We start from the raw sequence: 17988 nt of genomic DNA on the forward strand, positions 1-17988 counted from the left end.
AAAAAAAAAAAAAAAAGAAAGCAAGAAAGCAAGAAAGCAAGAAAGAAAGAAAAGAAAGAAAGAAAGAAAGAAAACCTTCTCACAAAGAAACTCTAGGCCCAGATGCCTTCACTGGTGAATTCTACAACACATTTAAGGAATAAATAATATAATGTAGTACTATACTAACTCTTAAAGAAAATTAGAGGAAATACCTCCTAACACTTCATTCTATGAGGCCAGCATTACCCTGATACCAAAACCAAACAAACGTATTATAAGAAAATAAAACTACAGACCAGTATCTATCACAAACACAGAAGTAAAAAAATTCTAAACAAAATATTAGCAAATTGAATTCAATAATATATAAAAAGGATAATACCTCATGACCAAGGAAGGTTTATCCAGGAATGCAAGGTTGGCTTAAAAAGGAAAATCAAGTTGCAGGTCCACAAACTAAGAGCTGGAGAGCAGGAAGAGACCTTAGAGATAATCAACTTGAAGCTGAAGTCATTGATTTGGGACCCTTTTTCTTCTTTTCAACCTAGGCATTTTATGTATAAATTTCCCCCTTAAGTTCTGCTTAAGTGGCATCCCACAAATTATAAGTTGTGCTTTCATTTCATCTACTTCTGAATGATTTCTAATTTTCCTTTAGATTATTTTGACCCATGAGCTATTTAAGAAGTACATTATTTAGAAGTACAAATATTGAGGGCTTTTCCAAACATCTTGTTTGCTGATTTCCAATGTAATTTCATTATGCCCAGGGGCCACACCTTGAATCCTTTTAAAATCCTTTGTACCAAATAAAATTAGGAAATAGGTCCAGGTTTTGCTTCTGTCATGGGTGAGATTTTTTAGTGTGTCTCTAAAGGTTGGTACAGGCTATTTTTTTGCAAATAGGTAAAAAGGGCAAGAGTGACTACACTACACAAGAATTTGTTTGTGGCTCAGTCTGGTTTCAAAGAGAAAAACCATGTTTAGAATCAGAACTTAGCTTAGAAAGTTAACTTCTACTGTCCCAGGAAATGATGAGGAACTGAGACCCGCAGGGCTAAGATCACATAGCCAACTACAAGTTGATCCTTACGGCTGATCTTGGAGACTCAGGCAATAGTAGAAGAACATATTTTACTGTTTTTCATCATTTGGTCACCACATATCATGTAATTTTGTTACTTTGAGAAGAAGTATGGTATGATGTTTCGAGGGTTGAAAAGTCCTGGGTTTGATCTGCCTCCTGTAGTCTTGGGCACGTAATTTATCATCTCCTAAAGGGGATAATAATGGTCTCTGCATTGCAGATTAGTTGTGAGGATTAAATCAGATAATGTGCCTACAGCACTCAGCAAACACATGGAACTTCCCAAAAAATATGACTATTATTCCACCAGCACCACTGCCTATTACCACCATATTTGTCTTATGAGGACGCCAAATTTAAGTTAGAAGCGAAGGACAGAAACTATGCAGTCTAGTTTTTTTTTTTTTGGAGACGGAGTCTCACTCTGTTGCCTAGGCAGGAGTGCAGCGGCGTGATCTTGGCTCACTGCAACCTTCACCTCCCAGGTTCAAGCGATTCTCTTGCTTCGGCCTCCAGAGTAGCTGGGATTACAGGTGTGCACTTCCACGCCCAGCTAATTTTGTATTTTTAGTAGAGATGGGGTTTCACCATGTTAGCCAGGCTGGTCTCGAACTCCCGACCTCAGGTGATCCGCCCACCTCGGCCTCCTAAAATGTTGGGATTACAGGCGTGAGCCACGGTGCCTGGCTACTATGCAGTCTACTCTTGCTAGACACTCCCTTGAAGCCACTCAGACTCAGGAAGCCACTCAGACTCTTTCTCCAAACCAAGGGGAAAGAAAGTCAGACTATTGGTGGCTTAGCCATTTCTCTGTCTCTGGTCTAGGCTCTTCTGAGAATAAAACGTTTTACATGAGTGGCCTATTTCCTTTTGTAACATACATTGGTTGTTCTCTCCCAATTACCTGTTTTCCTGTCCACAGCGGAAAGGGCTTCAGGATGGAAGGAGGAAAGAGCTTCACGCGCCCCACTTTGTCTGTGAGTCCTCGGTACACTAGCTCCATATACTGCTCCCGGGTGAAAAAGCAACCCCGAGTAGTCATGCTTGCACCTGAAACCATGTGATCCTGGATCAGTCCCGCCAATGGTTGGCCATCCTATAAGCCAAAACAGACAACACAAGAAGAATGAAAACAAATCTTAAGTCAAACTCTAATCCCTAATCACCTGCCTAGAAGCCACTTTCTAGCAAGAGCCCTTCTTATATCCCTGTCTTGTCTGGCCCACGTCCTCACTATGTTCTTGCTTGGGAGCAAACTGCTTCACAAAGCACATGACCAGGGTTTAGCACTGGCTTCTACATTTGCCATTTGCCCACTATCCTGTATCAAAACTGTTTCAAACTCATCCAGTTCCCCAAGCCTTCTCTGTTTAATCCCATCTGGTTCTAGTTACTCCAGCATATTTTTGGCATTTATGCCTAAATTTGGTCTGGCTGCTGTCAGCTGTGTTCTTGTTTTTATACTTTGGTTTTATGCTTTAGTATTTTTCACACATTTCTGGCCTGGCTCTTCTGTAAATCAGTCATGCACTCAACAAATATTTATCAGGAGCCTCCTGAATGCCTAGGCCCTGGGTAGGCTTTTGCGTACTCCAGTGGACCAAACAGACGTGGTCCCTTATGATGAAGAAGAATTAGACAGTAAACAAATACAGTATCACAAAGTGTTTTAAATGCTAAAGAGGAAAATAACAGGGTAGGTCATAATATAGATTTTAGGTGAAGAGGATGGTCAGAAATAGCCTCTCTGAAGGGCAGTTTTACAGCTGAGGCCTGAGGGATGAGTTGGCCAGTGTTGGGAGGAAGGGGTTCCGGCAGATTCCTCAAGAGAACTGTCAGTGGGCCAGACTGACGTACATGATTGCAGAAGGGAGAAGAGCCATTATTAGTTATCTCTTCACAACACAGCACAGGGTTCATGGTGGGCCCTTAATAAAGGCTGTTATCTACCAGATGCCAAAAACAAGGGCTTTTATGAAAAGCCTGAGATTTGGTGAGTGCATTAATTTCATCTGACACTTTCACAGCCATTCTGATTCCCAGTCTCCTGAACCTTATCTGTCGGGTCTGTGTTCATGGCAACATAACGCACACTAAAGTAAGAATAGCTACGCTCACTGACGTTCTTTAAGATGTAGCTTTTGTAAACTTTTCAATGTTTATAGGAATTTGAGAAAAACCTGTGCCTTGGATATAAAGATTGTTAATCATTTGATTATTTGGTAAATACTAGCCAACAGTATGGTCATGTTTTATAATTAAGGCAAAGGGAACTCACAAATGCAGCCTGGGAGAAGCACCAGAAATTTAACCACATGTACTAACTCAAAGGCTAAAAAAGGATCCTGGTCAAATGGTCTAAACACTACAGTGATAGGCTCTATGTAAACTCAAAGATAATGATTACAGATGGGCTGGAAAGGTGGCACAGACCTAAGGCAAGATCAGATGGAGCACACAGCCCCTCTTATGAAGGCTTTGACTTAATAACGTACATAAAAAATTACACTCTACCTCTTGTTGCCTAGAGGGTCTTATTTTGCTTGGGGGAAAAAGCCAAACCAGTATTATGCATTTGACTCATCTCACAGTCTTTGGCGGGCAGACACTGATTTTTCCTTTTGTTTTCTTCCTTAAAGAACATAATTACAGGTTCTGCGATCCATTCAGTGCCTTTTCCTCTCTCTGTCCAGATTTTTCCGTGACTAGACAATTACTTTGATGGCTAAATCGCTTTCAATGCAATCATCACAAATTACATGGCAGAATGCTGATTAAAGCAAATTACGAAAGGTCTACTTATAATTCTAAATTTACTAAATCCTGCTGAGAATCAGAAAGAACATCTCTGAATCAAAATCCCAGAAAATTGTCATCTTTACTATTCTCCTTAATAGCACAGCAAAATGACATTACAATTAATGTCTCTGGTCAGGATGCTTTGGGAATAGGGTATTCTGTAATTTGAATTTTCTAGCTGACTAGGTAGAAGTCAGGAAACATATCTCAAGCTTTGCTTAAAAACTTTCCACAAAGCATGGGCCCTCAATAAATAAACAGAAGGAAAAAAAATTAGTCCAAAAAGTAACACATAAATGAAAAGTTTAACTGTTTTCATGGAAAAGAAATAGAGTTCCACTCAACTCCTACTTTAAGTAAAAAGATGCCACAAAACTCTACTAAGTACATAAAACTAATGACAAAACGTACTTTAATTTGGTATCATGGTTAGTTAAGGGAAAGAAGCTGGTAATACAGAAGAAATGGAATTATAAATAAATAAATATGGAAACTAAGGGAAATAAAGATACACTAAGAAAAATGACCCCAAAATACTGTTTCCTAGTTTAACCAAATCAGCTCTTGTCCTTTTAGGACTCTGCCAATAAAGACATGTTGCATTTTTATAACCATTAGCAAATATAAGGATTCCACTTCTTGGCATTTACACCAAGGACTAAATAAAATTTATCAAGAATCAAAAGCTCTTTACCTCTGACAAAAGAAAGTGAATGAAAGTACAGTGAATCTTCAAAGCTATCTCCCACAAGCTTTTTTCAATAAATTAATTTATTGACCTTAAGCTTATTTACCTGTGTTCTCCTGCCTCCCTTAAGTGTACGCCCAACCTAAAACTCATAGGCATATGAGCATGTGATGAGGCCCACGTGGATTTACATAAGTCAGTCCACTGCAGGACACAATGTAAGCATGAAGTCTCCTAAGGCTTTTGCACCTTATTCAATCAAAATCAAACACAGCACATTCAAGGTCATTGGCCTGAGAACTTTACAGCACCTCAACTCCCCACGTAGCTAATGCCTCAGGTCACTCTGCCAGCAAAAAACCATCTGCTGCTCCCTGGTAGCATCCCCTCTGGTGAAATATGACTCGGCTGCTATAGAGTCAGAGACCCACACAGTCCTGGGAGCCACTTCTTGTCACCTGCCTTCCCTTAATCCCAGCCTCGCCTGTCGAGTGGGGCTAAGAACATGCTAAGAATACGCACAGGCAAGCACATGGACGGGGGGCACGGGGGATGTTGTCCAAAGCTGCTGGGTTCGAGTCTTGGCCTCATTGCTGGCTGACATATTACTCACTTGGTGTTTCCTTGTCTGAAAATCACACGAACCTCATAAGGAACGGAATGTCTGCAAACTGCTTACAGCAGTGTCTAAGGCCCGTGGCCCACTTAATAAATGGCAGCTTTTACTGCCCCCACCACGAGAGCCACATTATTATTTATATGAAAACATAAAAAGCTACTTTTCAAATTAGCAAATGTATTTTTTTTTTTAATTTCCAAGTAATCTGGGTAGGCCCTTCACCACCTCTTCCTACATCTAGTTCCTTCGCTAATCCACAGCCAACAAAGGTGGGCAGAGAAGGGAAAGGCCAACTTAAACAACTGGGATCCTTGTAAAGCCACAGTGGTGCATCTGGTGGGAAAAGGGTCTGGGAAGCCGGGCTCCTGGCCACCTGCTTGATTCCCTAGTGGCTGACAGCTGATGGGAATAGAGAAGCTCCAGGGAGCAGAGGATGCCGATCGACGCCAGGCATCTCTGAGCAGCCCCTGGCACTCCCTGTGCACAGAGCTCTCCATCCCTGCGGCAGCACAAACCCCAGGAAGATCTGGGAGCTCCTTGTCCTTCCTCCTGCTTCTCAGCTGAGCGTCCCTAGATAAGTTACACAAATGCTTCAAGTGTAAAATGTGGACATGAATAGCACCTACCTCCAAGGACTGTGGGGAGGGTGAAATGAGGAGCCTCTAAAGTGCTCTCTGCACAGTGCATGGCACTGAAAAAGTACTTGGGAAATGGGAGCCTTGGTTTGACATTAAACGATTATTCTTCATACTCCACCACAATCCAAATGAATGATGTATAACTGTGAATCACTGTGGTGCAAACAGCTTATAATTTAGGAGGCCTCGGACCTTTGGGTGGGTGGTGAGGGTGAAGCAGGTACTGGAACACACTGTGTCTTCTTCCCTGCAGCCTGCCTCTTTCCCTGCTCTGTCCCTCCCATGAGCACATGCTAACTCAGGCCCCTGCCACTCCTGGTCACGAGTCAGCTGCTCAGGAGATGGGGGAAGAAGTTCTATCCTTCCCACATGTCCCTCTGGATAGCTGTGACCACATGGGGTTGCCCTTGAGGACTGAACTTGGAGAAAGAAGGAAGGGATTCAAAGAGGAGAGAAGATGCCTTCACAGGCTGATGGGGGATTTCTTCTGGGCCCTTGGGGTTAGGCTGCTTCTTAAAACTCATGTTTGTCAGAACAAAGGATCAAAGTCATCTGTGGACCATGAGAACCATTACAGTGTTGGGATGCTAACGCTAGCCAGGGGCTACTAAGTTGCAGAATCCAAACTTAAGTGTTGAATACAAGATCTATTATATAGCTACTAAGGTAGGCTTTCTGGGATGGCTATCACAATTTCTGTCCTGATTTACATTTTACAACGTAGCAAGACAGAAATATTTCCCAGCCTCTAAGCAACTAGATGGGCTAAAAGCCCCGCCTGGGAGAAACCAGGACCCTCCATTCCAGGTGCCCGTCCCGGAACTGCCCAGTGACCCCAGGGGCTGGCAGGGCCCAAGTTAAAAGTGCTAAGTCATGCTGACGATGACCACGGAACGGCCTCAAGGTCAGACTTACCTTGGGAACAAGGTACTGCTGATCAGTGCAGGCCAGGACGTAGGCCTCCGCCCGGCCCAGCTCACTCTGGGGGAAATGGGCATTCATCTCATCTCCATCAAAGTCGGCATTATAGGCCTTGCAGTTGGCATAGTGGAGTCGGAGCACTTTCTCTTCAGGCAGGATGCGGGCGTGGTGGGCCTGGATGGAGGGTCTGTGCAGGGTGGGCTGTCGGTTTAGTAGCAGAATGTCCCCATTCTTCACATGCCGGCACACCTGGGAACAGAATAGACAGGTAGGTGATCAGTGCAAACATCAGTATCACCACTGCTCTTTCCAAGTGCTCACCTCAACTTGGCCAAGGTGTGGCTTCTGTCTCACGTTGTAGTCAGCTAAATGCAAGCGGAATTTTTAATCTGGAGCAAAACCCTAGAAATCTCTGAGAAATACCTCCTAGGCCCTTCTGGTCCTGGCCCTTTACAACCCTGATCTTGGCTCTAGGCTCAGAAGTATAAGGAACAAATAAGACCACAGGTCTTTGTCTTCTTCAGAGAGGCATAGCCCTCCCAGGTTCCTGGATTCCTCTGAAAACTAATCTGAAGAAAGAAATGGATACAACTCCTGAAGACATAACCATAACAAAATGAAGACATAACCATAAAACCACTGGGTTTGAAAGGCATTGGCAGACTCTCAAATCCCCCCATGATCACATGTGAGTACATTATTCTAAACAGAAATTCTGCATTTCACAAAAAATTTGCCCAGCTTCATACAGCAGAGCCAGAACAGGGTTCTTAGTTAGTTCAATGCCCTCAGAGGACACTTTATTGCACTTCAAAAATTAAGAACTGTACATGGTCATCGTCTTTTGGGAACGGAGTTTGAAAATAGCTATTAGAACACTTAAAACACATTTCCTGTTGGCTCTTCAGGGAAAAAAAAAGCACCCACACAGGTTAGATGAGTATGTATGTCCATGCAGCAGCATTTACAGCGGCAAAAACTAGAAATAACCTGACTGCCCCATAGAAGCGACAATAGTGTATCCACACTATGGAATATTATGCAGTGATGAACAAGGATAAGGTAAATATATACAAGGTCTGAAGTGATGGCAATAATGTATTACAGCAAAGGAAAAAAAACCCAGGTGGCATGTGACGTGATGAAAAAAAGCAATTTAAAAACCAACCCAGCTTCTGTGTGTGTGTGTGTGTGTGTGTGTGTGTGTGTGTGTGTGTCTATATGGGAAAGGGGTGGTTGGATCCTCTCTAGGCTGTTACTATTTTTCTGAGACAGGGTCTCTCTCTGTTGCCAGGCTGGAGTACAGCGGTATAATCATGGCTCACTGCAGCTTCAACCTTCTAGCCTCAAACGATGTTCCTGGCTTGGCCTCCCAAAGTACTGGAATTACAGGCATGAGCCACCACACTGAGCTACTTTCCTACATCTTAGCATTGTTCTTCCTATAATGAATATGTGATGCTTCTGTAAATTGTAAAAAAGATCTTCACTTATTTTTAAAGAAAGAAAAAAATATTGAACAAGTGTTATGCTTATTGCGGGAGGGAAAACAGAAAATACAGACAATTTTAAAATAAGGATTTAAAATCACAAGTAATTGTACCCCTCTAAGACAGCCACTGCTCATACTTTCTCCCCCTTATAAATACCTGGCTGGTCATGTCCTTCTGACAGACATCTCTCTCACAAAGCTGACTTTCCCGTAGCACCTATTAAGACCCTTACCACCCTTATCTTTAATTATATTAACCAATGGGCCTCCTAAACATTGAACATAAAGTGACACCTTAAAAGACAAATGCATGAAGGTAACTGCCACCCCATGCATTTTAAGGGGATCCTCTTAGTAGTACAAAGGAATTATGGAGACTTGGTGAAATCTCTGCCACCCCAAATCTCCTCTAAATCACAACAGATAGCAGGTAGGAGAAAACAACAAATTATTGGAAGTCTAGTTTCTTCTTATGTTGCCTACATTTATGAAACTGCATGAGAAAGTTCACTAAAGAGAGAGGCTAGAAGTAATTAAGAGATGCTCCCCAAAACTCTCTCCCCAGTTCCTGTTCAGTGAGGTTAAAAGTTCTCTCTCTCTAGCTCAGGGAAGCAGGGAGCAAACTCATGTGCTACAAAGCAGTCCTAAAAGTACCTAGCATGGAGTCCATCATTTTGCTCCCCAAGGAATTCAAACCTTCCCCTCCCCATTGCCAAGTCCCATGTTTCCAAGGAGACCTAAACTCTGAGGGTTCCCATGAGCATCTGCCCAGGGCACTGGCTGCCGTCTGACTGCGTCATACAAACTGAGGTCTTCTTTCTTTAGCCTCTCAAGGGAGGAACTGCCTAGATCTGTGGCCCAAGCCCAAAGAGCCAGGCTGGGCCTAGGATTTGAGTCTTGCAAATTCGAGACATCCTCCAGCGTAAGCAAACTTACCACAGCTGGGAAGGTACACAGGCCAGTCTGGTAGGCACTGGCCAATCCAAACAGAAGCCCTGGAGCACAGGGTATTCCCCTTGCCAACCCAAACCCGAGGCCTTTCCTTTCTCTTGTCTCTAAATAAATACTGCAGTGAAAATTAACGTGCCCCAGTGCCCCCAGGGTCAGAGATTTAAGAGGCAGGCTCGGAGCCAAAGACCGGCTTCTAGCAGGCTGCTGAACAGGGCAATGAGCCTTGGATCTTTGGGCCATTTCCTCTTTTATTTACAAGGCCCAGGGGATGGGGCAGAGCGTTCATACCTCACAGGGGAAATGGGTCCTTTTGGCCTTTCCCCTCCTCACCTAGCCTGTGGTTCCTCCTCACCCAGACCTCAGTGTTTCCTTCCCAATCAGCCTCACACAGCCTTCAGCCTTGCCCTGGCCCATATGCAACACATTAACCAAAGTCTTCAAAAATCACAGGCCAGGAGCAGTGGCTCATGCCTGTAATCCCAGAGCTTCGGGAGGCTGAGGAAGGCAGATCTCTTGAGCCCAGGAGTTGGAAACCAGCCTGGGCAACATGGTGAAACCCCATGTCTACAGAAAATACACAAATTAGCCACACCTGTGGTCCCAGCTACTCGGGAGGCTGAGTCAGGAGGATCACCTGAGCCCTGGAGGTGGCGGCTGCAGCAAGCTGTGATTGCGCCACTGCACTTCAGCCTGGGAGACAGAGTGAGACCTTGTCTCAAGAGAAAAAAAAAAAAAAATCACAGTTTTGGGGGTAGCAGACTATAGTCCTCAGGCTGGCCACCTGGTAAATAAAGTTTTATTGGAACACAGCCATGCCTATTTGTGTACTATCCGTGGCTGCTTTGGCATTAGGCGGCAGAGCTAAGCAGCTACAGCAGAGCCTGCATGGCCAAGGACCACAGAAATATTTACTATCTGACCCCAGAGGAATGAGGGCTTGCTAAGGCCTGAGGGAGCAGCAAGAGTTCGCTGCCTTCAGTCCCCTCTTTAGCCCTGAGGCTGGCCCCAGCACCTGGCTCACAGCTGCCTCCTGATGACCCCAAACTCCCCCTGCCCACTTGCCCTGCACATTCCCCTCAAACTTGTTTCTTCTTCGGCATTATATGCTTAAAGTCACTGTCTGTCACTGCTGTTCCCTGTGGTATCTTCCACACCCCTCCGCAACAGCAATACATTTATATGCTCATTTCCTAGTGGTTCCCCCACCATGCTGTCAACTCCAGGGTGGCGAGGATCCGTCCACAGGGACTGCAAAGTGCTAGCATGCAGGGGGCATCAGTACTGCCTCATCTCTCACCGCTTCTCCTAGTCTCTCTCTCATCCTTTCCTATTGTGAGTCTGTTTCACATGGCTGACCTGAGTTAAATGTAAGTGAAGTGAAATACACCTTGCTTCTTTTTGCATTGCTCACAGAGTGCCTAGCCAAACACCAGGCACTTAGGAAAGGCAGACTGATTCTACTGAACCTGAATACAAACCTTACTTTGTGCACTAGAGAAGAACAAAAGAGGTGACTTGATCTGTGTTTGCATGTGCCCCATCACCAAAGGAGAAAACAGGTGGTGTATTACTGCTGTCCCTCAGGATGGCGGTGAGAACCAGAGGAAGCAAGAAGTCCTGTGGTGAGCAGTGATGAGCACCGCCGCAAGGCCAGGAGCATTTCCTTTTCCTCTCGGTTCCTCCAAAGTTTCTCCAAAGCTGATGCAACTTTGCAGAGCTGAACTTAGTGTTAATGAAGAGTAGGTCAGCCATGGGGTATGGGTGGGCAGAGGGCAAGGAGATGCCTGCCTGCTGTGCAGGTGGGTGAGGAAAATCCAGGCAGTCACCCATTGACTCCGGTAGTCACTTGTGGGTTACACCCAAGTCGAATCCATTTCCCTCCAACAACTGCTGCCACTGTTGCCTAGTTAGGGGTCATCTGCTATTCCCCTCCCAGCAGGAATGGCTATTACGTGACAGAGCCACAGAGCTGTCACCTGCTGATTGTATGCATTCAGCAACATTGTTAATTGATCATGTGCTCCTTCCAGTGGAACCAGATAGAGCCTCAGGATTCCCTACCACAGCACTATGGGCTGGCATTAGCAATTGCCCAAAATGGAAACATTAGTTATAACCTGCCACTTGTTGGTTATCACTGGCACAGAGCACTGCCTTCCTAAGAGTGGCTCTCAAACAACAGCATGCAGAAGAACCCTCTGGAAAGCATGATAAAGAAAGATTCCGAACTCTATTCTCAGAGATTCAAATTCAGTAGGGGTGAGGGGATCTGCATTGCTCACAAGCTCCGGGGATGCTGCTGATGCTGGTCCGGGGACTACCCTTTGAGTTGGCCTGTTTAAGGGCAGTCATTCTTCTGCCCAGGGACTACAAGGTGAATCTTAAAAGCCACCCATGTGTGGGGGAGTTTCCTCCTAGGGATGGGCTCCTGTGTCAGCGTGCACTGGAGCCAAACCTGATGGCCACCAATTACCAAGATCTGAACAGGAGCCAGATAGGTCCCTGACCAAAGCTGCCCATACTCACAATTTTTGTCCCCTGGGGCTTAGGTGCCCCTGTGGCTGGGGTCAGGAGCTGCTTGGCCACGGCCTCTCGCTGGGTCATGTCCACAGCACTCAGGGCTGTGCGGCTGCCGTCCTCATTGATGACCATGGAGGCTCCTGGGTGTACATTGGGGCCGTTGATGACCGCTTGCCTAAGTTCCTGAACATTCCACGGGGTAACTGGCTGCGGGTAGGTCAGTTTCGTGGCAAATACCTGGAAATGAGGAATGGAGGTAGCAAATCAGGGCAGGGAGAAAAAAAGGCCTCATGGACCCCAAATCTGTCTCAATAGGCTGTGTCTTTTCCCCCAAGATGAGGAGGAGCTGTCTGACTTGGCCAAGAAGGCCTTCCAGTGAGCGAAGTAACATCCTGCCTGTCTTCTGCTACTCCCTTAACGGTATAGAGACTAGGCCTCCTTTTCCAGCAGTTAGTCTGAGGAGAATAATTTAAGCGCAGCAGTTTATATATTACAATTTTTAAAAAAAAATTTTGTTTTGAGATGGAGTTTTGCTCTTGTTGCCCAGGCTGGAGTGCAGTGGCGTGACCTCGGCTCACCACAATCTCCGCCTCCTGGGTTCAAGCAATTCTCCTGCCTCAGCCTCCTGAGTAGCTGGGATTACAGGCATGCACCACCACACCCAGCTAATTTTGTATTTTTAGTACAGATGGGGTTTCTCCATGTTGGTCAGGCTGGTTGCGAACTCCCAACCTCAGTTGTTCTGCCCACCTCGGCCTCCTAAAGTGCTGGGATTACAGGTGTGAGCCACCACGCCCGGCTAATTTTTTTAACCCACTCTAAAACTTCATTTTCTTATCTGTCAATAAATTCAAAGTTCCCAAAGGTGGCATGGGGCACTTGCTTGAGACAGGTTGCAAATACCTGTCCTCAAATACCACGACATTCCTCATCCACCCCGGCAGACATCACTAACGGATCATGGCGCTGTCCCTGAGCCCACACATGGCATTGGAATCTCTCAGCTCCAGTTCTGCAGCAGCCATTATAATCAAGGTGGTACTTGAGACGAAACTGACACATTCCTCTGACACCTAAGAACACGCAGTGTGCTGTGTTTAAAGTTAGGCCTGGGAGACGCTCCAAGTAAAACAAGTTCCCTGTTTAAATGAGTTTTTGAGCTACTGAATATTATAAATCTCTAATGTACCTTCCAAATGTACACAAACACAACAGAGGCTCTGAGACATCCTACATAAAGGAACTCGTCTAGCTTTGTACAGGTCCCTTGCAGCAGCACTTTCTCAGAAGGCTCCTGGGGCTACCCCAGCCCCTGCGTTCCTCAGCCTGAGCCTGCTCTACTATTGCTGATGCACTTACCACCCATCACCGTTCAACAGAGCATATCTATACTTGTTCATCTATTTAATGTCTGTCTCCACCCCTGGATACTGCTTTATATGGGAGCACACTAGTCTGTGCTTCACTGCTGGTCTCTAGCTCCTTGCTCCTGTGGTACCTGTCAACAGTACTCTATGGGAAGCATGTGATCCAAGAGGCCAGAGGCAGTTCTATCTGCTCTGCTCTTCTCAGCTATACTGTGAGGAATACCTACACCCCAGGCCAACATGGCCCTGAGAGTCGCGGCAGTCTGCAGGTGGGCAGAGAAGTGACTTCGGAGTCTCTCCTCCAGGGACAAGCCACTACCAAACAAACCCAGATCCACGAACGAGAACCCAGTACCTTAGAAGACAGAAGAGGCAGCACGGAAGGTCTCTCGCAGAGCTGGGGACGCTGTAGGCACTATGAGGTCAAGGCCAACAAGGGTGGTCCCTGCCTTCTGTCCAGAGAGGGCAACCAAAAGTTGCTACATGTCTCCTCGGGGCCTCAGATTTGGGAATGTCACCACTGGACTTCACAAAGCTGGTCCTCACCATGTGATCCAGCTTTCGGATGCAAGGACTATGGTTCCCAGGAGGCAGTGGGCACAGGACTGGGCCTTCTCAGACTCCTGTCTCCTCATGCACCATGCCTTTGTCCAGGAAGCCCAAGTGTCCCACAGAGAGATGAGGCCATGGGGACATAGGATGATCGGAAAGAACACTTCAGCGCTGCTCATCACCAGTCCCCAGAGAGGGGTGGAGTGGGTGGCGTGCGAGGAAATGAGGCTCTCCACAGAGGGAAATTAAACCACCTTCACATTATTGACCTCGAGACCCATTAAGGAGGAAGCTCATTAGAGGCTGCTGCTGCTGAGCACCATGGCGTGAAGTGCTAAGGAAGTGAGAAGATGAAGCTGGCTCCCAGAGGGGGTTGGGGGAGAGCACTAACAGGTGAATAGTAAGCTGCTTACCCTGAGAAGCAAAACAGGGCATGGGCAACATGCACACGCCTCTCTCCGGGACTCACTCCCTTTCCTCTTCCCAGTAACCTGGGGTACACATTTCTGACGCCTGGACCCCATGCCCTCTTCCTCTCCCCTGTCATGTATTCAATTTGGTGAGGAAGGTCAAAAGACTAGGCTGAGGTGCGCAGGAGGAAGCTATGTGGGCAGGGATGTGGAATACTCTGCAATCAGCTCCCTAGTGCTGACTTGTGGGTAGAAGGTGTCTGTAAGCCTGGCAAGGAGTGAGAGCTATGCCATCATGTGGCTTCCAGTCACCTCCTCATGGGCTGTCCAGGAAGAGGCAGAAGCTAGTTCTGCCCAAGCCACTATAATCTGCTGCACATCCTGTCCCCAGCCCTTTGTGGCATTCCTGTCTGCCACCCACACACACCATGGGAATTCCAATTTCGTTGGTGTTGATGTACATGTCTGGGCAGATGACTGAGCGCGCAGCATAGTCCACTCGCTTTCCCATCATGTGTTTTCGGAACAGGCCTTCTTTCTTCTCCAGGATCTTTATGGAGAAAAAAGGTCATAATAACATTCAACAAGAATTCCAGTAGGCTTATTAGTTTCTTGTTTCAATACAAGATGTTTATTATTTATCCTCAGCAGCTAGCAATGGGAATCCAGTTTTTGCTCACCTGCCTAATGCCTGGGTACTTGTCCATCATTAGTTTGTCCATCTCACTATCAAACACAATATTGACGTGGCTCTGAAGGCGAATCCAAATGTTGTAAAGTTTGTCTATGAAGGACTGGCCTGGAAGTGTACTCAAAAAGGATTGGTCAATAGCAATCAAAGACTCTTTTTCCTGGAAGATAAAACCAAGAAAATAGAAATGATGGAAAAAAGCTCCAAAAGGCGTGGCTTGATTTAATTTTTCTTTCTTACCCTGGCTCTGATGACTATGCACTATGGAGTTTATCTCCTCTGAACCTGACAGATCAGAGACAAACGTGCTGATAAATCAATCTTGTAAGTACATGTCGATAAGACATATCGGCTCTATTACATATTTACCAGTCTGTCTCTTTCTAGTAGTAAGATGAACTCAAAGTAAGTAAGCATGCTCCTTTCTTAAGGCATTTGCTGAAATTCTTTAATATGCAATTCCTAAAGAAAACTAAGTCCCTCCCACATCAGTACATTTCTCAGGAAGTTCTGTTATCCCACCAGATAACCGATTCTCATATGCAATTTCAGTTTTAGTTATAACTTTGAAAAACTTGATCCAAACCACTTACAAACATGCAGGTGGAACAATTTCTTAAAAGGAATTAGGTTTGCCATATGATATTCTATGTCATCAATTAAGATGTGGGTCTTCAACTGAGCTATATCAAGTTACTGGCTGATTGCCAAGTCTCATTGGAATATTTAACCAATCCTTTTTTAATATTTTTGCCCCTAGCTCCATCTCCTCCTCTCTCTCACTCCCTACCCAGGGGACAGCAACTGCCTTCAGCTGGTTTAGAGCACCACCTATTAACACTGTCTGGCCACTTACTGGCCCCATTGGCTGGGTATGACACAAGGAGACAGATGGTCCCATGTCTTCCAGTGTGGGCAGATAAGAGAAGAAACCTGTCAGTGTCTTGAGGTGGGAGGGTGACGGTGGGTGAAGATTCAGTAAATGAGAATGTCATGAAAACCCAGTAGTGATGAAGTGGGCTTGTCCTCAACCCTGAGGAACACAGGAGTCTTCTTTAGTTGGAGGGAAAATAGATGTATCCTACATAAAACACTCAGGGTCCCCTTCTGGCTGGAGTCCCAGTGGGAGATATGGTCATCTGCATGATGACTGAGTCCTGTTAGCCCAACTCACTGCTCATGGTTACCTGGCTCAGGACCAGTGATTATGAAATGAGTGAGAACTTGTCTCACTGGCGTATCCCCAGTGCCTAGACGGTGCCTGGCAAGGGCTGCCATGAGGATGGAACACAGAGAGAAAGGGGGAAGAAAATACACGTCCTGTCAATCACAAGGAAAGAGGACACTGGGGCATAGGAATCAGAGGATGCTATTTGCCCCTCAGAGACCAAGCATTTGTTCGACAAAGGGAATGACCAATTTTTTTTTTTTTTTTTTTAAATTCTTGAGATGGGGTCTAACTCTGTCACCCAAGCTGGAGTGCACTGGTGCAATCATAGCTCACTGCAGCCTTGACTTCCCTGGCTCCAGCAATCCTCCCACCTCAGCCTCCTGAGTAGCTGTCACCATAGGCATGGGCCACCACACCCAGCTATTTTTTGTATTTTTGGTAGAGATGGGGTTTCGCCATGTTGCCCACCTGGTCTAAACCTCCTGGGCTCAAGTGAACCTCCTGCCTTGGTCTCCCAAAGTGCTGGGATTAGAGGTGTGAGCTATCATGGCTGGCCAGGCTGCCTGAGTTTTAAGGGACATCCAACTAAGATTCTCAACTCTAGTCACTGGGAGCAGTTATCCCATGGTCTTTCCTTGGAAACTGCACTAAGGCATGCAGATGGCCGATTTCTCTCACACTAAGGAGTTTTTAAAAGCACACCAATGCTGGCCAACCAGGAAACAAGCAAAACCAAAGAAAGCCCCAAGTGTAACCTGCAGCTTAAGTGTCCAGGAGACAGTGGCGCCACCTTGTGATGGGCCCGGCAGACAGCGGGACCGTCCCAGTGGCTGGAGTCTGAGAATCCTGTCTGTCTACCCAAGGCTACCTATTTGCATCCAGAGAGTACTTTAGAGCTGGGAAGGATCTTGATGACCTCAGCAAGCTTCCTGGGTGCCCAATTCACCTTTGTACCCACTGAAGACCTACTATTTAACCCGGCACACAGAAGGGGCTCAGGAAACGTTAGTTGAAACTGTCGTATTCTGAGAGGAATTTATACTGTGCAATACTGCTTTCCTGACCCCAATGCTGGAGACATTAACGTGTCCAAAATAGAGTTGACAACGTGAGCTCTAGTACTGTGACCCAGAAGGGACACTCTTAGAGCCTGAGGGAAGCAGGGTATTCTTTCTAGAGCTTCTGAGAGCTGGTAGCCCGGAACAGCCTCAGTGTGAAATCTCACCACAAATCACATGCATTTTATAGCAGACACTAGTATAAGAAAGTGACTCAACTAGGGTCACCTGGCATGGTCGTTCGGCACAGAACCCAGACCTTTCCATGCTCAGACCCATGTGCGTTCCCCTAATGTTCCTAGGTGCCCCCTAAGCCCACAGCTCACACTAAGGCTGCCGCCAGCTGCACAGAACATCCCAGGAAGCATCTCCTGGTACCCGGTGTCTGCATCCACACCGCACAGTTAGCACCAAGCGTGTGTGCTCATTACATCAGCATCAGAGCAGCCCTGACCTCATCTGGACGGGGTGCGGCCACTTCCTCTGGCAGCTTCTGTGCTTGGGCCATCAAGGCCAGAAGTTTTCGAATCAGAACTACATCCTTCATGACAGCCTGCAAGTTCACCGTCTGGCCATTGGTAAACATCTGGTCTCCTAGGCGACTGACTGGGCGATACCTGCAGGGGGACATACAGAATAAACGAATGTTTAGTGTGAGGAAAGGGTCATGTTCTTCAGCCTCTCACCCATGCCTACTGTAGGGAGCACACCCCACCACGCTCAAAACAACCAACCTTCCCAATCAACATTCCGGCTGGGTGTGGTGGCTCAAGCCTGTAATCCCAGCACTTTGGGAAGCCACGGCGGGTGGATCACTGGAGGTCAGGAGTTCGAGACCAGCCTGGCCAACATGGTGAAACCCCATCTCTATGAAAAATACCAAAATTAGCTGGGTGTGGTGATGCATGCCTGTAATCCCAGCTACTCGGGAGGCTTAGGCAGAAGAATCACTTGAGCCTGGGAGGCAGAGGTTGCAGTGAGCCAGGATCATGCCACTGCACTCTAGCCTGGGAGACAGTACAAGACTCCATTTCAAAACAAA

The 17988-nt window shown here is 46.3% G+C and overlaps 1 protein-coding gene across 1 annotated transcript in view; it reads right to left on the bottom strand.

Moving 5' to 3' along the window:
- POLR1A (RNA polymerase I subunit A) overlaps positions 1 to 17988 on the bottom strand; it is a 74926-nt gene that overhangs the window by 35950 nt on the left and 20988 nt on the right. The window contains exons 9-14 of the mRNA XM_017856322.1: positions 17401 to 17563; positions 14707 to 14877; positions 14454 to 14576; positions 11704 to 11934; positions 6729 to 6983; positions 1974 to 2165 (exon numbers count right to left, since the gene is read on the bottom strand). Coding sequence (XP_017711811.1) covers positions 1974 to 2165; positions 6729 to 6983; positions 11704 to 11934; positions 14454 to 14576; positions 14707 to 14877; positions 17401 to 17563 — 1135 coding nt within the window. The remainder of the gene's footprint in view (positions 1 to 1973; positions 2166 to 6728; positions 6984 to 11703; positions 11935 to 14453; positions 14577 to 14706; positions 14878 to 17400; positions 17564 to 17988) is intronic.

Source organism: Rhinopithecus bieti, unplaced genomic scaffold (genome assembly GCF_001698545.2).
Source record: "Rhinopithecus bieti isolate Rb0 unplaced genomic scaffold, ASM169854v2 scaffold_44368, whole genome shotgun sequence".
In the NCBI taxonomy this organism is placed as follows: domain Eukaryota; kingdom Metazoa; phylum Chordata; class Mammalia; order Primates; family Cercopithecidae; genus Rhinopithecus; species Rhinopithecus bieti.